The 23,976-nt window shown below is 39.3% G+C and overlaps 2 protein-coding genes across 11 annotated transcripts in view; one reads left to right on the forward strand and one right to left on the reverse strand.

The window, feature by feature from the left end:
- The first annotated feature begins 2,147 nt into the window (after positions 1–2,147).
- Positions 2,148–10,874, forward strand: UCP1 (uncoupling protein 1). Its single transcript, XM_004426473.2, has 6 exons — positions 2,148–2,337; positions 3,277–3,475; positions 7,500–7,700; positions 7,799–7,900; positions 8,682–8,862; positions 10,760–10,874. The coding sequence occupies exons 1-6, from the start codon at positions 2,212–2,214 to the stop codon at positions 10,872–10,874; spliced, it is 924 nt and encodes a 307-aa protein (XP_004426530.2). The 5' UTR covers positions 2,148–2,211.
- The window catches only part of ELMOD2 (ELMO domain containing 2), a 42,251-nt gene continuing 28,405 nt past the window's right edge, over positions 10,131–23,976 (reverse strand). For 4 of the 10 annotated variants that reach the window (XM_004426474.2, XM_014784504.2, XM_014784505.2 and 1 more), the window contains exon 9: positions 14,782–18,640. In XM_004426474.2, the coding sequence (XP_004426531.2) occupies positions 18,495–18,640 (146 nt within the window). In that variant the 3' untranslated portion in view covers positions 14,782–18,494. Of the gene's footprint in view, positions 14,415–14,781; positions 18,641–23,976 lie in introns of those variants that run through there. The other 6 variants (XR_015553824.1, XR_015553822.1, XR_015553819.1 and 3 more) reach the window with 6 other exon arrangements.

The following is a 23,976-nucleotide window of genomic DNA, read 5'->3' on the forward strand; positions in this document are numbered from 1 at the left end:
AGCTCGACTGGAAAGGGAAAACATCCACATCAGCTGAAGAGAAATGACACAAATCAACCGGAAAGAGAAACAACAGGTTGACCGAAAAGAGAACACATCACATCAATTACTTCATATCAAATCAACTACTTCACATCAAATCAATTACTCACAATATCCACACCCCACTGCCGGGAGAGTCTGTCAATCGACGCAGCTGGGCAAGGATCACACGTCCTGGGCAAGGCGTCCGTCCCTTCCACAGGTGGAACTCTCACCAGGTCTCAGTTTCCAGCAGTTTTTATACCATCAATAATTTTCAGAGTAAGCAATTACAGAGTTTGCAGAGCAAGCATTTAGTGTTTCCATGCACAAATGGTTATCAGTGGCGTACGTGCACTGAGCCCCCTGGCTAACGTCCCAGCCCAGTAATTGTGTACGTGCATTGTTCTCTCTGGTTATCGTCCTAGCCCAGCACAGATGGCCAGTCCGTCCCGCGCTATGACGCCCAAAGAGCCTTGAAATGTTACAACTTGCAACTCTTTCCATGGGAGAAAGGCCAGTTCCCGGGAAAAGGCCAGTTCCCACCACACAGAAAGCAGCGTTATATTTCTTTGTGCGCTGGTGGCCATAGGTCAATGGAGCGGCCAAACATGACTGTACTCATGTTAAGACAATGTCTTACCAGCAGCTTACCCTGCCTCTCTCCTTCTTCCCCATCCTCCAGTTTCCCAGTCAGGCCAACAGAACGCATTCCCATATAGTCACCCTGCTTTCCCCAACATCTTTGCCTTCATGCATGCCATTTACTTGCCTCAAGTGCTCTTTATTTCAACAGGTGTTTGCAGAGGAGAAAACCCACAGTCTCCTCCTTCCCCTCTCTGTTTATCCAGAGCCCATCCTACCTTTAAGGTTGACTTCCTCAAGCATGATCTCCCTTGAAGCCCCTTAGGAATGGCTTCTTGTACAGTACACATAACCTGGTCTTAAAGAGGATTTGGAAATCATTCCCTAGGAGCTTCACGTCTTATTTTTCCTGTTCCTGGACCAAAAGAATAAATGCACGCTCAAAATAAATCTTTGCACAAGGCTAGAAGGAGGAAAAGCTCCTCCCACAACGAATACACATTACAGTGTTTAACCTATCACTATAATTGGTAAGTTAGCAGCAGGATTTCATACCGAGGTAGCTCTGGAACCACATTCTACACAGACGGAAGCAAAAGTGGGAGTAAAGATGAGTAGCCCAGGGTCACAGAGTAGGTAAGCTGCAGAGCTGCACCTGGAGCCAGGTGATATACCTGCCACTGTCCTTTCCTCTGCTCTCCCCTAAGAAATGGAATTGAAAGGAGCAATAAAAGGAGCCAGTGCTCTCCCCCTTTGTATGGCGGTTTAGCAACTTACTATTTGCCTTCTAGTGTGTCTATGATCTCAGTTGACATTCTCTTACAAAAAGTTCAAAAGAAACACTTTATTTCTTTTAAAAGTTCACAGTGTTCTTGGTTTCTGCCTGGGATTTTTCCAGGATTTGGTGGTTGGAAATGAGAAAGGAGGACGAGAAGTTAAAAGGAGAGGAGAGAGGAAAAGGAAGTCGAGCCGGGAGAGTGCCTGCAAGGTTTCTGGGGAGTCAGGAATAAGAGGAGCTCCCCACTCTTGCCTCGGAGAGCTCCAGCTGGGCAGGACCTTTTACCAGGATCACTGCGAGATCGCCCTTGCTTCGGGGAGCCCCCGCCTGCTTCCCTCCCTAGCCCAGGGCGCGCAGCCGAGCTGTGGCAGAAGCCTCGGAGGTGCCAGGCGCTGGAGGTGCCCGCTGCGGTGCGCCCTCCTCGACGTCCCGAGCACAGGGCGCAGACGGCCAGGGGCGCAGCGAGGGCTTTCGGGGTGAAGGGTGACTCTCCAGGCGCGGAGCGAGGAGGGGAGAGCGGGAGGGACCCGGCGCCCCAGGACACGCCCCTCGCAGGTCTCAAGCCCGGGTCTTCTGAGACCTCCAGCGGCGGGCTACATAAGTCACCCGCGGCGGGCGGCGTGCACCGACTCGGCCCCACTCTGCGCTCCGCCTGCTGTGGAGGGCGCGGGCCCCGCCGAGGCTGCCAGCCGCCCCTGCCGCCCTGAAGTCGGGGAGGGCGAGTTTGCTGCCCGCGCCGGCCGGGAGCGCAGAGACGGAGAACTTCTACCTTCCGGGCCGCAGCCCTTCTCCCCTTGCACCGGAGCCTCGCTCCGCCCTGAGTTAGGATGGTGGGGCCCACAGCCTCGGACGCGCCCCCGACCTTGGCGGTGAAGATCTTCTCGGCTGGCGCGGCGGCCTGCGTGGCGGATGTTATCACCTTCCCGCTGGACACGGCCAAAGTCCGGCTGCAGGTGGCGAGCGCGAGGGGGCTGGGGAGGCGTCTAGGGCCCAGAGGGGACGCCTGTTGTGTGCGCCCCTTTGATTCCGGCTTCGGTTTAACCACCGTTTCTCAGTTAAGTAGGGGAGGTGGCCACCTCAAAAAACAGCTTGGCTTGTCACAGGACTGGAGGTTTTAGGGTGGGAAACTGGAACGTTCCTGGGATTAACTGAAGAACCATAAGGGTCACGGAGGATGAGTTGCCATGACTACGGCCAAACTCGCCAAAAGTCAGGGTGCACTAAGTGTTCTCAGAGCTGAGACTATCGGCCTCTCCCGAGTTTACAAGTTAAACTCTTTCTCCTTCTTTCTTTGATTGAGCACGGGCACTTTCCCATCCTACTCCCTTAGGGGTTCTGGAGAGTTCTCGGGGGTAGGGATGGGAATGTTCAAAATGTGCATTCTGGGGCCCGTCCCGGTGCCCAAGAGGTTAAGTTCTGGCACTCTGCTTTGGCAGCTGGCCAGGGTTTGTGGCTTCGGATTCCCCACGCAGACCGACCCACCGCTTGTCGAGCCATGGTGCGGCAGTGTCCCATATAAAGTAGAGGAAGAGGGGCAAGGATGTTAGCCCAGGGTCAATCTTCCTCAGCGAACAGAGGAGGATTGGCAACAGATGTTAGCTCAGAGGTAGTCTTCCTCACACGTACACAAAAAAGTGCATTGTAACCAGATTCTCTCTCAATCTCTCTCCATAGATAGATATAGATATAGATGATTAAATATAGATATATTGGCAGAGATGTTCCTGAGAAGGGAAAAGGAACTGAAAATATGAACACAATGTAAAAAAAATCTTGGCTTAAGGTTTCTCCACAGAGGACAACCTGATGCCAGCCTTCCTTTTTTCCTCACCAGGTAGGACCCTCTTACTCAGTTTTCACTTCCCTCTGACCTGTACCTTTCTCATGTTCAGATCCAAGGCGAATGCCAGGCCTCCAATGCTGTTAGGTATAAAGGTGTCCTGGGAACAATCACCACTCTGGCAAAAACAGAAGGGCCAATGAAACTCTACAGCGGGCTGCCTGCTGGCCTCCAGAGACAAATAAGCTTCGCCTCTCTCAGGATTGGCCTCTACGATACCGTCCAGGAGTTCTTCACCACAGGGAAAGAAAGTAAGCCATGAGCATTCCTGGGAGGGCAGATAGTCAGAGAGACATGTCCTGGGCCAAGCTCTGTCCAAAAAATGTTACACACAGGGTAGTGGTCTTCATAACAAATTGGCAAACCAGCATCAATATTTGAACTACCCCCTCCCCCCAAATTAGCTTGGTACTCACTGTTCATAGAAAGAAAAAGAAGTGTGCAAAATCGAGTTTTCAGATGCAGATTTATACTTGTAAAAATCACCTAGTCTGTCACGGAAGTTTTGCGCCTAATTTGGATGTCTGTCTGGAGAAGATGGATGAGCTGCAAAATAATGTTTAACTCAAAGTTCACCGAACAGCAAAGTCTCACAGAAACACCTGTGGAGCTTGTTAAAAATCCAAAAGCTGAGAACTACCATGTCCCCTGAATCTGAATGGTTCAGGTTGGGACCATGGAATCTTTGGTAAGCTTCCCCAGTAATTTTGGTATGCAACAAATTTGAAACCCTTTGGTTTGAAGAGAAGAAAACCAGACCTCATGAGGAGAGTTGAAAGGACAAGACAAGACTCATTTCCTTTAAGAGGTTCCTTGTAAGGTCTCTAATGCTGGGGAAGAAAGGGAAGAAAAAGTGGACTTAAGCTGCAGTGAGTTTGTTTAGGGGAAGAAGAAAAGGAAACTAATATTTCTTGAGTGCAGTAAATACCAAGAATTTCTGTCAGTTTAGCTAGCGTTTATTGGAGTGCTTCCTATGAGCCAGACACTGTTCTAAGTTCCTCAGATACATCACCACTGGAAAGGTACTATTATTTTTATTCTTTAACAAATGGAAAAACTGAGGCACAGAGCAGTTTTATAACTGGCCCAAGGCCACACAGTTGGAAAGGGGCAGAGCAAGAGTTCAAACCCAGGCAGTCTGGCCTCTGACCCCACGCTCTTAACCACTCTCCTGCCCCCTGTAATTTGCATGTGATTCTGTGCATCATTCAACCATACAACAATGCTGTGACATACAAAGTGTTATCCCCATTTTCAGGTGTGGAAACTGAGTAGCAAAAAAGTTAAGTAATATCAAGACCACTCAGCTAGCAAATATCAGAGGCACTTTCTTGTGGAGCAGACAATCCAGAGAGAAGATGTACTGATGGTAAAATGAATATGATAACTGACTACCTAGGCAGATTTCATCATTTCTGCTTTAAGTAACATTTGGATAACATGACTTTATGGGACAAGTTATAAATACTGTTTATACAAACATATACATTTAAGTTTATCTACACAAGTACTTCCAAAGTAAAGATAAAGTCTGGATGTTTTTAGATCAACAGTGCATTGTCATATTTATAGATGTAGCAAGAGAAGAAACACAGAGGATGTAAAGCTGCTCATTCTAGTGGTTTTCTTCACAATTGACTGTTCTCACAAATTGTTGCATACTTTAGACACCAAATTAATAGGGCATATTTTGGCAGTATTCTATGCTATGCCTATTCCGTTCATTTAGCTAGCTTTATTGAGTAGCCATGAGCCAGAAACTGTATGAGATGCACAGATGACAGATGCTTCCCTAGGCAAGAGCTATAGTTCAGAATGTGGGGTGTGTGGGGACAACAAGTTAATAGATAACTATATGCTGTGACATGTGCTGTGTTAGAAGTAATTACAGGCAGTTGGGCACATGGAAGAGGAATATTTAACCTAGCCTTGGGGGCATGGTTATGCAAGATTTTCCTGAAGAATTGATGTCTGAATTGAGTCTTTTTTTTTTTTTTTTGTGATGAAGATCAGCCCTGAGCTAACATCTGCCAATCCTCCTCTTTTTGCTGAGGAAGATTGGCCCTGGGCTAACATCCATGCCCATCTTCTTCCACTTTATATGGGACGCCACCACAGCACGGCTTGCCAAGCGGTGTGTTGGTGCGCGCCCAGGATCCGAACCGGCAAACCCTGGGCCACCGCAGTGGAGCGCGTACACTTAACCGCTTGCACCACCGGGCCAGCCCTGAGTCTTGAGGGGCCAATAGGGGTAACTGGGCAAAGTGGTGAGGAGAGACCTTCATTAGAGTGAAGGTCATGTACAAAGACTGAGAGAAGAGTGGCGAGAACACACAGGGCAGAGAGGGAGGATGTGCTGGCAAGGAGGGAGAGGTGAAGCCAGAAAGGAGCCAGATCACGAGACCCTACAGGCCATGCTAAGGAATTTGGATTTTATCCTTACACTGATGGGAAGTCATTGAAAAATGTTAAGCAGAGGAGTGGCACAAATAATTTCATTTTCAAAAGATCACTTTGGCCGTAGTATAGAGAATGTATAGAAAAAGGGGAATGAAGGGGTAAGTTAGAAAGTAAGAAATGATGGGGGTATGCTAAAGCAGTGGCAATAAGGAAGGGGAAGAGAGGTCAATCAGAAAGATTTAGGGCCGGCCTGTGGCTTAGCGGTTAAGTGCGCACGCGCTCCGCTGCTGGCGGCCCAGGTTCAGATCCCAGGCGCGCACCGAGGCACTGCTTCTCTGGCCATGCTGAGGCCGCGTCCCACATACAGCAACTAGAAGGATGTGCAGCTATGACATACAACTATCTACTGGGGCTTTGGGGGAAGAATAAATAAAATTAAAAAAAAAGATTTAGGAAGTATAATTGAACTTGGTGGACAATTGGAAGTAAGGCATAAGGGAAAGGTAGGAATATAAGATGACTTTCAAATTTCGGGCTAAAGATATCATTCATTGAGGGAGGGAATACAGAAACTGCCTTAAGGGGGAAGGTAAGATATTCAGTTTAGGATGACAGGTAATGTCCAGTCGGCACGTGAGCTTAGGAGAAATGTCTGGATTCCAAGGAGTCACAGGAGGAACTCTCAGTACGGTCAAACAGAGCAGAGAGATCTAGGGTGGAAAAGTGATCCATGCACCCCACCATAGAAGCTCATGGGTTTCTTTAGTAAAACATCTTCAGCAGAGTAGTGGGGTGGAAACTAGATTGCAGAGGGTTGAGGAGGAAATGGACCATGAGGTGTGAAGACAAAGAATATAGCCTCTCTCCCAAGGAGCTTGATGGGGAAATGAAAAGGGGGCTGGAGGATAGGATGAGTGCATCAAAATAAGATGATAAATGTAGGCCAAGAGTGAAGGGAATTGTAATCACATGATCCTGCCAATTAAAAGATGGTTATCTATTACCTGCTCAGCCCCTGGCCAACCATGATGAGAACAGAGTACAATCATAATAGTAATGAAAAGAATTGCTGCACTTCCTATATGCAAGACAGTGTATTCAGTGCCATATTGGTATTATTTTAACTGCAAGAGAGTGTGTTAAGTGCCATATTGGTATTATTTTAACTCACACAATGACTCTATGAGGAAGACAATATTATCTCCATTTTAGAGGTCAGGAAACAGAATTAGAGAGACTGAGAAAGTCCTTGAGGAACAAATGTTATTGATCCATACTTTATATTTAATTATAGGAATGGGCATTGGGCTCCAAGACTATTTGTAGTTTTATTAAATGATATCTGTCTTGAGTAACCTAAGCTAATTTTTCAAAATTTCAAGTCAAAAATCACTTTATTAGCTTCTTTGTTCTTATTTTTGTCCCTTTTGTAGCCTGACTCCACTTGACACCCCATATCAGGGCAGTTTGTCCGCTTAGGCTTTTCCTAAGACCTCTAAGTCCAGTAATTAACATTATCATTGATGGGAAGGAGACTAAGCATTATTGGTGACTGGTGCCTCCTCCCAGTTGGGAAGTACTGAAAAAGAGAGCTAAATGTAGGAAAGAACTAAGGCACTGTTTAAATAGGCATTATGTTTTCCTTTTCCTTGAAAGTCTTCATTTTTAAAAATTTTGGTCAACATTGAAGTCTTCTAGCTCTACTATAATTTAGCACATATTTAGTACATGATCCACACATGCACAAGCATTAGGGAAGTAGGAAAGATACAAAGACACAACAATATTAACCACTAAAAATTAAAAAGACAGACGCATTCTGGGTCTTGATTTTTTTTCTTTTTTGCTTGATAAATATTTTTTCTCTCTGAATAGCAACAGCTAGTTTAGGAAGCAAGATCTCAGCTGGACTAACGACTGGAGGAGTGGCAGTATTCATTGGGCAACCCACTGAGGTTGTGAAGGTCAGACTTCAAGCGCAGAGCCATCTACATGGTCCCAAACCTCGCTACACTGGGACTTATAATGCTTACAGAATTATAGCAACAACAGAAGGCTTGATGGGTCTTTGGAAAGGTAACTAACTTCAAAGTGGATTTTATAATCATTAAAACACATATATCCAATTAGCATCTTATCATATAATGGATTTATTAAACATTTTCTTTTCCTAGGGACCACTCCCAATCTGACAAGAAATGTCATCATCAATTGTACAGAGCTAGTAACCTATGACCTAATGAAGGAGGCCCTTGTGAAAAACAAACTATTAGCAGGTAACTTTCTTTTTTATATAAAAAATCTAATTTTTAAAATAATTATAAATATAAAAATTTACAATTTCATCTTGGAACTTCCCCAGCTACATTATACTGAATCCTCTAATTGTAATAGTTTTCTCTTAAAAAATTTAAGTACTTTTGAACATTAGATATAACTTTTGAGAAGCAGAAAAAAACCAAAACCCTGAGTTTTTGAAGTTTTGATACAACAAAATTTTTCTGCAACAAAAACAAAATGCAGCTGTATTCTTACATCAGCAATTATTCTCATTTAATACTAACATATGGGATTTTTGTTAGCATCTTATTCTTTATAAAGCAGAATTCAAGGGGTGAGTCCAACCTGCACTGTACCCAAATGAGCTGGTTATATAAGGAGCTCATCAGTGGTTTCATCCAAAGAGTAGTACCATTGGATCTGTTCCTAAAAATAATATTCTAACAGGTTCTAGAGGCATTGAAACTCTCCTTGGACAATGACTTTAATACAGTAAAAAAGTATTAGATGCCTGTGTATCGGGCTTTATGCCATACCCTAAGGGCACAGAGAAAACTGACAGGTTATTTTCCTAAAGCACTTAAAACCCACTATACCGTGTACTATTTGCCGTCTTTTTCTAGCGTAAGTGTAACCTTCCTTATTATATTTTCTTTATGTATCAGACACCCATGTTGACCTCCTGTTATCAACAGCTTTACAAGGATCTGAAAGATAACTAAAAACTAGAAGCCCCTCCCCAAAGTGATGTTGACCTGTTTTATTGATCCATTTTAGATGATGTACCTTGCCACTTTGTGTCAGCTCTTATTGCCGGATTTTGTACAACAGTTCTGTCCTCTCCAGTGGATGTGGTGAAAACCAGATTTGTTAATTCTCCACCAGGACAGTACGCAAGTGTGCCCAACTGTGCAATGACAATGCTCACCAAGGAAGGACCGTCGGCTTTTTTCAAAGGGTGGGATATGATCTTTCATATGTATAATGTTGTGTTCAGGGTATCTGTGTGCTTTGGGACAATGTCTCCTCTAAACAACTGGCATGTAGCTGACCAGCCTTAGTAAATGCAGTGTACTTAGTGTCTACTTTTCCTTGCCATAAATTTCTCCAATCCACCAGTTGTGCTGTGCCTGAAAATTAAAGGCTGTGATATTAAATTTTTCTCAACCTTGATCACAGGCTCATTTGAAATCAGTGACCTCTCCTTGGTCCCAACCTATTGGAAATGTAGACAGTATTTTGCCTTCTCTGGGCAAGAGAACTATAAAGTGGAGAGAAATCATAATGGAAGGCTATGAGAAAATAAGATTCGATTTTCACTATTTTAATTTGATAGACTCCGATTTTTAGATTATATTAAAGCAAAACCAGAAAAAAATCATTGCCACTAATCTAGGAAAGTGATGCAGAAAATGATGTGGTTTGGGTAATTATTATACTCACCTAGAAACCAGTATTGTGTAGTAGATCACATTTTCCCATAAAACAATATTATATTGGAAAATACCTTCCTAAGAAAATACAGTAGGAACTAATTTATGGATATAAGTGTCTGGTTTTGTTTAAACTAGCAATAAAATAACAAAATTCTATAATCCTTTAACATTATAAGATGATGCCTCAAACCTTACAAAATAAGCATAAATGCACCATACACATTACACACAAGGTTCCAATTCACCATAATCTGTACCTATGATACATTAACACAAATGAAATATATTGTAAAATTAACTTAAAATGGATATACCAGTTATGAACCATTAACCATTTAACAATACTTTTTTTTTCAAATTTAAAACCTTTTGGGGATACATGCTACAACAAAGATGAACCCTGAAAACATTATGCTAAATAAAATGAGCTAGACACAGAAGGACAAATACTGTTATGATTCTACTTACTGAAGTAACTTTGTAGTCAAATTCATAGAGACAGAAGGTAGAATGCCAAGGGGAAGGGGTAGTGGGGAGTTACTGTTTAATGGGTACAGAGTTTCCGTTAGGGATGACCAAAAGGTTCTGGAGATGGATAGTGGTGATGGTTGCTCACAAAGTGAATGTACTTAATGCTATTGAATTATACACTTAAAATGGTAAATTTATGTTATGTATATTTTACCACAATTAAAGCGCGCGCGCACACACACACACACACACACACACATCCAGGAGTCAGGAGAAATATGTTGAGACCTAAAAAAAACAAAGAAAAGCCTTTGGAGGATGATTTTTATAGGCCAAGGCAGATTTAATTGATGACATCTTTTTCTCCTGGAATATTTCATTGCTGCCAACAGGCATTCAAAATCAATCATTTGGTCTGCACAGTCTGGTAGAATTCTTAAAAACAACCAAAAAACAAAAACATGCACTTAGCCCCTTGACAGTCTAAGGACAAGAATTGCGAAGACCTAGACAGCCCTCTTTTCTTGACTCTGGAAAATGGTCCACCTACTCTCACTGCTTCTTTGCTTTCTCCTCTTATTTCCTCTTTTAATAGTTTCCTTTCTCCCATTAAGAAAGCAAAGCAAAACAAAACAAAAATTTCCCCTCTTCTCAAAAAAGGAGTTATTGAAAAAGGCCATGTCAGAAAGGATACATGCTCTGGTTTGGTGGGAATGAAGGATGTTTATGTACTTGTATAGGTGTGACCATCTGGGTTTTGTTGTTTAGGAGCAGTATAGGACATGTAGATGACACTTTATTTTACGCAGAGTAGGGGAAGATGAAGAATGGGTACTTTTAAGCATCTTCACGTGAGAAGAGTGGTAAAATGAGAAGCATAAGCTGCCTGTACTGTAATAGCTTTAAGAATTTCAAGCAGACTAAGAATGGTGACATGCACTTTTCCAGATTTGTACCTTCCTTCTTGCGACTCGGATCCTGGAATGTCATCATGTTTCTATGCTTTGAACAGCTGAAGCGAGAATTGATGAAGTCAAGGCAGACCATGGATTGTGCCACATAATCATCTTCAGGAAAAGGATGTAACATACCAGTGGGAATCTCTGCTGACTAGATAATTTAAAGAAAATCTGTTCACTTTATTTCATCCTAAAAAGATAAAGGAATTCTGGTAGAGAGTTGGACTTTTTTAAAATTAATACCCATTTCTTGCAACTTTTATTCTCAGTGTTTTAAGGAGGGGAAAGCAAAACACTCAGTATACACCCCGGCAAATGTAATATCCAGATAAGTTACTGAATTTGATTGACTTTTTTGGGAGGGATGGATTTTATGATTGAATATGAAGAACTTTAACATGTTTTAATTATAATTCAAACTGACGGAAAGGAAAACTGAGTGAAATGCATTTTATATTTATAGATACTTGAAAATGAACAGTTATCAAAGAAAACATTACTGTTTTCTTTTTATTTATTAATCCAGTTGTCACTTAATATATTCAATAAAGTATTGCTAATATCTTTAAAAGTTTGTCTTTTGGGATCTATATGTGAATGTTAGAGTTGAAGTTCACCTAGATTACAGAATTTCCCAATAGCAAGTGAGGGTCTTGAGAATCAATAGGCATAAACCTACTTTAAATGTTATTAGTACAGATTTTTAATTTTTAGAGTCTATATTTTATGGCATCTATAACAACTTCTAATCTAAGACACTATATTCATTTGGGCATTATTATTATTAGAATCATGGTATCCATCCTAGAATTATAGAATTTTTGAGCTGGAAGGTACCTTTGGTTAGATAGAGGAATAGTCTGAGATTTCTACTGAGATAAAAATGAATCTTCATGGTATCTTTCCAGGAGAGTTAAATTCATCATTAACACCTGTAGTAACTTTTTCATGCCTACAATCTGAGTGCAGAAGAGACAGGGAAAGAAATAAGCAAGAGATAAAAAGAAGTATAAGACAAAGCCCAGGCTTGTTTTAAGCCAAAAACAAGGAGTGGCAGCAGAAGGACCAGAAAGCCTACAGGCTGTCAGGCATCCTTCTATTTCTGTTTTAATCAGCTCCACATTACATTTACTGTTGTTTTTTTTTCCCCCTTGACTTCATGAGGTTTTCCTGTGCTTATTTTCCCCAGTTGTTACCTGTAAAAGCATCTTGTAGCAGATGCTTCAGTATCCTGCACTCATCACTTTGCTCTGACCACTTTAAGGCACACTGGCCCGACTTCCTATAGTCATGTCAGCACCTGTATTTTTTAGGTTCTTCTTCTGGCTACCAGAGCCATCTTTGCCTACCTGTGCATGGTACACTAGAAGAGTAGGGAAAATAACACAGCCAGCCCTTGATCAATAACTGATGGGAGTTGGTGTGTAAATCTCTCAAGCCCCTCACCCTCAGGTGGAGTACCTGTGAAGGATCAAAATCCAGTTACACGTATTCTGCTCAGTACAAAAACCCTTTATGGGATGACCTCACTTCCCTCTCAGTTCCCCACTCCCTCATCAGTGTTTCCTGGGATCACCTCCCCAATGAATTGCAAATCCTTGTCTCAAGGTTGATTCTGGGGGAATTCAAACTAAGAAAAACACGACCTTAGGGTGGCATGTTTCTTTCAAGAATAAGGAAGAAAACATAAAACCATTTCTTTGCTGGGGTCCTGCTCAAGCAATGGGCAGTAGTGACAAGATGCTCTCCCTGACCAAACGCCAGTCAGGCTCCTCTGAGCTGCCTTTTTCGGCTAGGTCCCGTCCTTGGGTGTGTCTGCAAGAGCCCAATTTTAGCAAGAATTCTGTTAAATTGGGTTAGCCAGAACCCCTCACCCTCGAAATGTGATCACCCTTGATATCTGTTCTCATTCCTCATCCCTGCCCTTGATATCTGCTCACCAATTCTTTTGGATTTTCTGTGTACACATGCATACCATTATGAACAGTAACTTTTCTTTCTTTCCGTCCGTTTGTTTTACTGCACTAGGTAGGATCTCTAGCACAATTTTGAATAGATGTGCTATGACAAGTCGGATTATTCAGCAAATGTTCACTCCTCGCTCCTTCCTAACACAGTACATTTCCCTGTTCTGTTGATGTTGGGCTTGGCCATTGACTTGCTGTGACCAACGGAACGTTAGTGGACATGATGTGAGCAAAACCTTCAAATACGTTTGAGCAATTGGGCTTGTTCTTATGCTTCTGTCACACCATGAAAAGAGCATGCCTCAGGTAGCCCACTGGTCCCAGATGAATCAGTCACATGATGCTGACCGGAACTGAACTCATGGCCTAGATTTAAGTCCAGCCGAATCCAGCTGAGATTAGCAAAGCTGCCTGCTAGCCTACCCATGTGTTAGGAGGAAATTTTTTGTGTGTACCAGTGAGAATTTTTTGTGGTTGGTTGTTATACATTGTTATTGTGGCAGTACCTGACTGATACAAGTGGTGACAGAGGACATCCTTTCTTAATTCTGATCCCAATGTTTTACTATTAAGTATATTTGCTACAGTATATTTTATAAAGATACATTTTGTAAAAGTAAGGTAATCCCTTTCTATTTCTCCTTTGCTAAAAGTTTTTAATGTGAATGGACGTTGAATTTGTATTAAATGCTTTTTCTGCATCTATTAAGATTATCATATGATTTTCAAGTGTTAATGTGGCAAATTACATTAATTTTATTGTGTGTGTTAACCCTACTATTATTGATCATACATTAAAACAGCTTATCTGTATCTATATATGTAGCTCATTATTTATTATATATTAAATATATTTCTGGATTCAGTATGCTAATATTTTATTTAGGTTTACTGCATCTAAAGTGACATGGTCATGTAATTATTCTTTTTCATACTGTCCTAGGTGGGCTTTAGTCATCAAGATTATGATAGTCTCATGAATTGCAGAGTGTACACTCTTTATTATTTGGAAGGTTGTGAAAACTGACATCATTTTATTTTTCAATGTGATAACTCACTGGTGCAAGCCATACAGAACTGCAGGTTTTTTAGTGGAAAGGTTTCTAATTGCTAAATCCATTTAACAGTTCTAAGACTTTTTGCTTCCCTATTTCTTCTTGTGCAGTTTTGGTAAGTTGTATTTTGCTAGAAATTTTTATAATTCATCTAAATTTTCAAATTTTTGATAAGGTTATTTTTAATATATTTTCTTTTCAATATCTGTAGGATCTGTAGTGATGTTTCATATTTCATTCTTGACATCATTTATTATTTCCTTTCTTTTTTATTCTTAGTCTCACCAAGGTTTATCAATATTGTTAGTCTTTTCAAGCAAAAACTTTTTACTTTTGTTGATCCTACTGTACAGATGTTTTATATTGTGTGCACCTAAGCTCTTATCTTTAGTATTTCCTTCTCTATTTTCTTTAGGTTCATTTTGTTGTTCTTCTTCAAACTCCTTGAGATGATTGCTTTGTCTTTAATTTTTAGCCCTTCTTTTTTCTAATACATACATTTAAAGCTATAATTAATACTAACTTTAATAAGTACTGCTTTAGCTGTATCCAACCAGTTCCACACGTAGTATTTTTGTTTAGTTCAAAATAAGATACACACACACACTGGAATGCTTTGCAGCTGTAAAAAAACAGAAGAAAGCTATGCATTAATATAAAAATAGATCTAAGATACATTGCAAAGTTAAGAAAAACATTGCAGTACAGTATGAATTATTCCTATCTTTTGTTAAGAATGGGGGTGGGGGAGTGGCTTCTTTTCTGGTCTCATAACCAATTGTTCTTATCCAATAACATCTTAAATAGGTAATTACTGGATGAGTTAAAGTCACAAAAATAAAAAAAATTTCTGCATATTCTGATTTACTCCATAGAAACATGATTAAAGGATTATATAAAGAAAAGCACCATTTCATGGACATAAATGAGTTAAATAAGGGATGGGGAGGATGGGAAGAGAGCAGGAGTATTAACAGAAAGGCTTATAATAATTTCAACATTTTTATTTGCTCACAACATTCTGAACAAAATGACATCACATTTCAACTATTGCTTTTACATAAGAAGTTAATTGATTTACCCACAGTAGACAAAAATCTATTTCTTTAAATTGCCAACTAGCACTTTTTCCCCCAGGGAAAGCTACTGCTTAGATATTTTTTGAATACTTTGTTTAACAGAAACATAGAATCTCCTTATAATAGTAATGTAGCAGTTAGGTTTTACCTGCACTACATTTAAAATTTTTCTTGTCAAAAGCTGAAGCCAGAAAAAAAAAAAAAGCTCACTCATGATTTCTCTCAGATTTTTAACAATTCCATTAATCTTCATTAAGAAATTGCTTGTGTGGAGAGGTTCATAAATATGAAAATGGAGATTAAGTCTCCCCAGACTTGTTCATAGAGAAGTTGGGTGGACTATTTATCCTGAGAAAATAGCTGCTGGTCCCCAATCATTTGTTCAAGAAGGTTAATAAACATTATTGCCCTCTAAGCCAAACCTCTTCTCTTCTGTGCCTGATAACGTGTCATCTTTTCTGCTCTGGCAATGAGCGTTCCACTTTTCACACCCATATGCTTCTACTTTGAGCAAATCTTTGACCAAGTTATATTTCACTGAATGCAAAGAGGAGAAACAGTACATAAACAATTATGAACACTGGAATAAAAATGAGAAGTACATATATTTTCACATAGAAAAATACATACAAATTCAAGTGGCTCTTAAAATAGAAAAAAAATCAGAATGGGGATTTTCAAGAAAAAGTTTCTGTTTTCTAAACTGTAAATGGTGCCAGTAAGACACTGATTTTTATATTTAACTATATCACCATATTTATACACAAAGAGAGGTTGGTCTAGGTTCACTGTTATCCCCTGATTTCTCTAATTTCTTTAAAGATTGTCTTTCAGAACATATTTGAACTACAACTATTGTAATTATATTTTTAGACTATTCTGGCCACTGACATACTCTCTTCAATCTGGCATATACAAAAATTCATTTCAACATTGATTCACTTTTTTGCTGCTAAAACAAACATAATTTTCCTGCTACTTCAATTCTATTACTACTTTGGTATTTTATTAATTATTATAGCAACAGGTAAGATTCTAAATATGGACTGTAAGACTACATAAAATTCAAACACATATGTTGAAAGCAAGGAAAAGTAGGACGGCAGACACAATTACCCTATTCTTCTTTTCATGTATGTCACTATCACATAAAAGTCAGAAGGCTCATGTCACATTCTAATTTACAGCTAGTAACATTTAGCTTGGCTTCCAGACTATCAAATCTTAGAATTTGTGGGTGGTTTTTAGACCCATTCACTATAGAATTATCTGAAATTATTACTGATTTTTTAGGCAAAAACAGAACAATATCTACATTGTACAAACAGACGTGGATTTATAGAACATATTATTGAGCAAACTTTCTAAGGACATTTTTTAAACATTATTAAAAAGTTTTTTTCTCCCTCGAAGGGGAAAAACTTAATTACTTAAGTTTCCCCTTCCATACTTCATTCATTCTTTTATTAAGCATACAAATAAAGGTTTAAAATCAGATCAAGATCTCAGCTGTTGAAAGATTAAAATATAAAGATAAGTATTTCAGCAGGAAAATTAAAAGACTAACAGAATTGTTTTCCATGTAATAGTGAACATCTTGAGAAAATGAACTTTAAGGGTTATTACCTGATCCTTATCAGGATTTTGCTACATCGCATGGAACTTTAGCTGGATAATAAAGCATTGAAAGCAATAAAAAAATTAATATACTCCCAAGGTTGAGAAGTCCCCTACAAGAAACCAATTTTTAAATTCCTATAATACTGAAAAGCTAAAATGTTACTATTATAATAAAATAAACCCAATTTAAAAAATAGTATTACCTTGGGGCCGGCCCAGTGGCACAAGCAGTTAAGTGCGTGTGCTCCGCTGTGGCAGCCTGGGGTTTGCCAGTTCGGATCCCGGGCGCACACCGACGCACTGCTTGGCAAGCCATGCTGCGGCGGCATCCCATATAAAATGGAGGAAGATGGGCATGGATGTTAGCCCAAGGCCAGTCTTCCTCAGCAAAAAAAGAGGAGGATTGGCAGATGTTGCCACAGGCTGATCTTCCTCACCAAAAAAAAAAAAAAAAAAGTATTATCTTGTAGGGAAAATAATAATTTTAACACATGCACTTTTAATGTATGTGCTGTACAACACCGCATCTGTTGTTTTCCAATAGGATATTTTTTACCACTCTTCTCTTTGGCAAGTTTGAAGATAGGAGTTTATCAATAGACATGAACAAACCCTTGCAAGTCGCAGGTCTTGCTATATCACATAAGAGCAAGTCCTTAAACACTTGATATATACTAGGTTAAAAGGTGTGCTAAATAGCATCATGTTTTAGATTAAATTATGTCTTTAACAGGTTGGTTTCTGTAGGATTTAAGGAGAACTTGGTAATCAGATGAGCCTATCTTTAAACTCTTTCAGTTTTGCTATGAATACAGACGTCTAAAACACACAAAGAACCCATTCCCATTAGCATCTCATCACTCTATAATCTTTGACAGCACTTGCTGCCCTCCTGAGATTTTAGGGGAATACAGCTATACGAAATGCACAGTCATCATCCTCAGGCTACTTTAGAATCCCACAGACCGTTAACTCAAAAAATACCCATAAAGTCCAGAAATCATTATCTAGAAACACTATGGAGTCAAAGCAAAGAGAAGCAAGAGTTAACAGTAAGTCAAATAAACCAATGATATTTAAGCAAGATTTTTAAAAAGCTTTAAGTTTTCCTCTTGTTTAAGTTCAAAGACAGCTTTATTGAAATAGCAACTGTCCTTTGAATACAATGAAGATTTTCTTAGCACATACATCTCTTTTCATAAACACACACAGGTAGAGAGGCCTCATAAGAGGCCCTCACATCAAGCACTACAAAGGTTCTTTTCTACAACTGATAAAAAGCAAATACTGAAGATGAGAAAATGTCTTTAAGCTTTAAAATAACACTACGACATTTTAAAGTGTGGTATTTAAAAACAAAAAAGCTAGGCACCAATACTGTCATTCTCTCATTAACTGTAATGCTAACTAAGCAGAGAAACCAAAAAGGAGACCATGATTCTTCATCCTCTCTGACATACCTATGTTCCCGTTGCTACTAATGAAGCAACATTATGATATGTGATTGAGATGAAAACAAAGAAAACCAGGAAGAACGACTCTCCCTGTTAATTAACCTAGAAATAAAATAAGACAAAGGAAATAAAAAACAATCATTTCCAAACTAAAAACCAAAAAATCTTAAAAGAGCTTTGAAAAGATATTATCTTGACAGCTACAACACATAAAAATGAAAACTGACTTTTACACATTTTAATCAACCAATTTAATACAAATACCTGATTTGTACTTTGACACTAAATGAGCTAAATCCCAAGTTCCAAACTGTAGTTCAGTGACTCACAGAGTGGTTCTTTGGAAGGATAACGTACCTTTGGAGGACAGTGTATAAACAACTGTAAACATACACTGATTGTCCACTAGCTTTCTTAAATAGAATTTCTGAAATATTTTTGTAGGAAATTATATATAAGAAGTGTAATTGATCAGATAATTTCTATTATAACAGATAAATTCTGTAGTGTGTGCAACATGTGGTAGAAATAGAAGATACGATGGATGATTTATATCTTTAAAGCAAGTGATACATTACAATCCAGTAAAAGTCCTTTAATCTTTTCATGAAACTTCTCTCTATATATGTTGAAGTACATAATGCTTTCTGGCTTTTCTTCAAACCAAAACTTATCAAATTCACAGACAAGGTAACCTGCAGTTAAAGAAAAATAAAACATAAATATAGTGCTCAATAGTGAAATCACACCCAAATCATCTCGTTTTCAAAGTATGTAACCATACTTTAAATTCCATAGTAGGATACAATAATCAGAAATCATCTTAAGCTACTAGAAACCTGAGGAACTTTACAGAAATATTTTCTTATGTTCAAAATAAAGAGTAATTTCAATAAAATATTTAGTGTACATTTACAATTCGTCTCAGAAATCAATAAAATCCATCAAACTTATCAGGTACAGTAATTTCAGAAGATACCTCGAGAATAGTAAAAAAGTGATACCCAGAGAAACAAAAATGAAAGCAACAAGAAAATGTTGGATAAGGATAAAGTAAGGAAAGTTGTTTTGTACTTGATTTCTAAATCTGAGTTATTTCTACTTTTTTCAATGAACTATCAGCACCTTCTCCTTTTAAAAAGAATATATGAACTCTAAAGAGGCTTAATTAACATTTTTGTTTTTCAATATTCTCATTACAGTAGCCAAATTAACCCTCAAAATGTTAAAAGTATTTAATAAAAACAAACATGTAGGGGATGGCCCCATGGCATAGCGGTTAAGTGCGCGCGCTCCGCTGCTGGCGGCCCGGGTTCGGATCCCAGGTGTACCAACGCACCGCTTGTCAGGCCATGCTGTGGTGGCGCCCCACATAAAGTGGAAGAAGATGGGCACGGATGTTAGCTCAGGGACAGTCTTCCTCACCAAAAACAGAGGAGGGTTGGCATGGATGTTAGCTCAGGGCTGATCTTCCTCACCAAAAAAAAAAAAAAAAAAAAAAAATACAACAAAACATGTAAATAGATACATTTATAACAACAAAAAAAATGTGAATGTAAAACCACTCCTAAACCCTATTTGGATTCAACCAAGTATATTAATTAATCATTTAACGAATGCTACCACAGTGCTCGCCACGTGCTCCTCCACTCTCAGAGCAATCCTATGACACAAGTCCTGTTATTCTCATTTTACTGAGGAGGAAACAGAGGTACAGAGAGGTTAAATGACTTGCCTAAACACATAGTTTGCAAGTGGTCTCTATTATGTTATAAATTAGACTTTGTTCCACCAGAATCTCATTTTCCCCTCTGAAAGGCTTTTCAAAAGAAAAAGGACAGAAGTGACTTATTTAAGATAAATGGGGGAAAAAGCCAGTGACTTCACACAAAAGTGTGGCTAGACTATCACAAATTGCCTAGCATGAAAAAAACATAAATTCCATTTTAAAACATTAGTCACAAAGCAAACATTAACAGTTAAGAACAATGACATTTCAACACTGAAATATCACTTACAAGAAGGTCAACTTAAGAAATACTTCGGATTAATCTCTTGATATATGACAAAACAGATTTTTGTCAACCAGGGTATGTGAGAAAATCAAAGAAGAAGGCCTCTTTGAGCTGAGGGATGCCATCTGCTTCTTGTTCCCAAAAGACAAGCTGAGAATGGCAGTCTGGTAATTATTAATAATACTATTATTTTTTTGTTGAGGAAGATCGGCTCTGAGCTAACACTTGTTGCCAACCTTCTTCTTTTTGCTTGAAGAAGACTGGCCCTGAGCTAACATCTGTGCCAATCTTCCTCTATTTTGTATGTGGGATGCCTCCATAGCATGGCTTGAAGAGTGGTGTAGGTTCAAGCCCGGGATCCAAATCCACAACCCAGGCTGCCAAAGTGGAGCGTGCTGAACTCAACCACTACGCCACCAGGCTGGCCCTGCAATTATTTTTAAGTAATATTTTTTATCTTTATTTCATTCGAAACTCATTTTGTGTATACACCAGGACAATAATACATCTATAGAAGTTACCCATATATATATATAAATTGAATCTGTGCTCTCCCTGACCCCAAATACACTGATAGAGAGGTACAATCAAAAAATCTGGAGATTAATGTTCTGGGTAGTAGGAAAAGTCAGACATCCACCCAAATTTTATGGTATACCATTTGTTTTAGTATTTCTGGCTATTAGGTTTTAGCTATTCATCATTATTAAAAGTCCTTTAAATTGTTTTTCATTACTTTCAGGAATGTGGCCTATTCAAATGACTATATAGGTCTGGAACAAACTGCTCAAGTATAAAGTACTAAAAATTTCTTGCTTCAGAATGAGGTTATTGGTCTATAATGTAAATTGGTGTCAAAGAAAGACTGACTCAAAGAACTAAGACTATAATGGCTAAGTTGATTTAATGAGACATCAGGAAATTGCAGGAGATAATACCAAAATTCTAGAAAGCTGGCAAAGCCATACATGGCATAAGACTCCTAAAGCTTTGCAGAAAGTGATAGAAGAGATGTTTCCACAAAGCACATCTACTGTCCTTTTGACTCTAGGAGGTTTAAAACACTAGACTCAATAGAAATACCACACAAAATTTGTAAACTTAAAATTCCCCGTACACTTCCACTGCCTCTAACCAAAGCCACAGGGCACTTGAGGTTTTTGTCATAGAAGTTAAAAATAAGGAACCATAGGAACAGGGATTACCTGTAAACCAGCCTGAAGGATCTTATTGGGGTGATAAAAATGTTTTAAAACTGGACTATGGTGATGGTTGCACAACTCAGTAAATTTACTAAAACTCATTGAATTACACAATTAAAATGGGTGAATTTTATGGCATATAAATTATACTTCAATAACGTTGTTATTAAAGCCATAACTTTTTTGTTATACAAACTTGAGGAGTTTTTTTGGAACCAACAAACCAGCAGTTAGCAACTTCCTAGGATGACAGCACATATCTGCTTACATTTTAGATGTACAAGAGGGTGACAACGGAGCTAAGAAGCTAAGTTACTACTCACTGTTTCCAGCCTTGCCTATAGAGAAAAACAACACCAAAATGGCAGGAGGGATAAAGGGGAAAAGGGGGAGATGGAGACAGATCACAACAAAATAAAAAATGTAAAAGCCAATCTCTTCATAGATAATCTCTTTCTTCTAGATAGAAACTATGACCTTGGAACTGATTTGTGCAAACAAACTGGGCCCACTCCCCCAACAAAAAAGGTATGTGTGCCCAAAAGATGAGATTTCAAACTATTTTCTAGTTAGAGTGATATCAGCATCACAGCAGAGCAAGCTCTTCCCTTAGACTCTCCCCTCTAAGATACAACGAAAAGGACATTCATAATCCAACTCACAAGATGTCTGAGAGACCCACGCAGCCACACGTCTGAAGGTGGAGGTGCTGGACCTCCCTGGAGGAAGTGGAAGGAAGCAAGGGGATCTCCTCTCCCTCTGGAACACCAGTGACCCAGGGCACAGGACCGTGCATGGCTCTGAGAAAAGAGGGGAGAGGCAGCTCTCCACAAAAATACCTTTGCTCTCCAAGCTCCCTCACAGACCATGGGAAAGCCCCATGCAGAGGTGGCTAAGCTATTGCAGTGGTGTCTTCATCAAACCAGCACCTCAGGAGAGCAGACAGTGAGGGCAGAGTGAGAACACCCCTGGGATCTTGCACATGAAAGAAAGCACCCCTCCCCTCGCCCTGCGCTCCAGCTCAGCCAGTCAGCCAGAGTGCCTGACCATACGTTAGAAAAGTAGCAGCTGTGAGCAAGCAAATTGGAAATCGCAGACAGGACCTTTCAGAGTAGATTCTAAGGACAGGCACAGATGCCGGGGGTTGCAGCAGGCTCAGAATACACAGCTCTTGACCCTGTGGTGGCAGGTGGAAGCTGCGACCAGATACTATCATTATGCAAAGGTACAAATCCATGCCATCGAATAGTAAGAAGAAATATATTAATACTCCAGACCAGAAGGAAAATGACAAGCACCCAGAAATCTATCCTGAAAGCACTGAAATTTATAATCTAAATGACAGAGAATGCAAAATAGCTATCATAAAAAAATGAGTTACAAGAAAATACAGATAGTTCAATGAAATCAGGAACAAAATTAATGAACAGAGGGAATTCTTTGAAACTATAAAGAAAAACCAATCAGAAATGTTGGAGATGAAAAACACAATGGATGAGATAGAGAAAAATCCAGACTCCCTGAATAACAGAGCTGATATTATGGAAGAGAGAATTAGCCGTCTGGAGGAGAGAAATATAGAAATGCTTCAGATGGAGGAGGAGAGAGAACTAAGACTAAAAAGAAATGAGGAAATTCTCTAAGAAATATCCAACTCAATTAGGAAATGCAACATAAGGATTATAGTTATTCCAGAGGGAGAAGAGGAGAATGGAGCAGAAAGCTTGTTCAAAGAAATAATAGCTGAGAACTTCCCAAACCTGGGGAAGGAGCTGGAAATACAAGTAAAAGAAGCTAAAAGAACTCCTAATTATATCAATGTAAAAAGACCTTCTCCAAGGCATATAGTAGTAAAGCTGGCAAAGGTCAATGACAAAGAAAAAATATTAAGGGCAGCAAGGCAGAAGAAAATAACATACTAAGAAACCCCTATCAGGCTTTCAGCAGATTTCTCAGCAGAAAACTTACAAGCTAGGAGAGAGTGAAATGATATATTCAAAACTTTGAAAGACAAAAACTTTCAGCCAAGAATACTCTATCCAGCGAAAATATTCTTCAGATATGAGAGGGAAATAAAAACTTTCCAAGATAAACAAAATCTAAGGGAGTTCATCACCACAAGACACCCCCCTACAAGAAATGCTCAAGAAGGTCCTCATACCTGAAAAAAAAGGGGGGTTAAAAAGCCTTGAGCAAGGGGATAAATAGGTAGACAAAATCAGAAAATTGCAGCTCTCTATCAGAAGAGTTTAGCAAACACTTAATTATAACACTAAAGATAAAGAGAAGGAAAACATCAAAAATAAATACAATCTCGTCATTTTATCCACAAACTCACAACACAAGATGGAATAAGTTGTGACAACAATAACTTAGATGGGGAAGAGGAATGGGATGGAATCGGCTTAGTCTAAGGAAATAAGAGGCTATCAGAAAACGGACCATCTCATCTATGAGATTTTTTATACAAACCTCATGGTAACCACTAAACAAATAATCAGAACAGAGACACAAATGATAAATTAAGAGAAAACTGAGAAAACCATCATAGAGAACTACCAAAGTGAATTGATAGTCCAAAATACACAGGACAAGAAACAAGGGAAATGCAGAACAACCGGAAAATGAGTGATAAAATGGCAGCATTAAGCCTGCATACGTCAATAATCACTCTAAATGTAAATGGATTGAATTCTCCAATCAAAAGACACAGAGTTGCGGGATGGATTAAAAAACAAGACCCAACAATATGCTGTCTCCAGGAAACACATCTCAGCTCCAAAGACAAACACAGGCTCAGAGTGAAGAGATGGA

This window comes from Ceratotherium simum, chromosome 12, assembly GCF_057802395.1.
Source record: "Ceratotherium simum simum isolate JZ-2026a chromosome 12, ASM5780239v1, whole genome shotgun sequence".
Classification (NCBI taxonomy): Eukaryota; Metazoa; Chordata; class Mammalia; order Perissodactyla; family Rhinocerotidae; genus Ceratotherium; species Ceratotherium simum.

What these genes read in the sequence shown, in the direction of transcription:
- UCP1 (XM_004426473.2), top strand. Translation starts at nt 2,212, where the DNA reads ATGGTGGGGCCCACAGCCTCGGACGCGCCCCCGACCTTGGCGGTGAAG. An exon ending in CTTCACCACAGGGAAAGAAA is followed by an intron (nt 3,476 to 7,499) that starts GTAAGCCATGAG and finishes CTCTCTGAATAG; the next exon opens with CAACAGCTAGTTTAGGAAGC. An exon ending in GAAAAACAAACTATTAGCAG is followed by an intron (nt 7,901 to 8,681) that starts GTAACTTTCTTT and finishes GATCCATTTTAG; the next exon opens with ATGATGTACCTTGCCACTTT.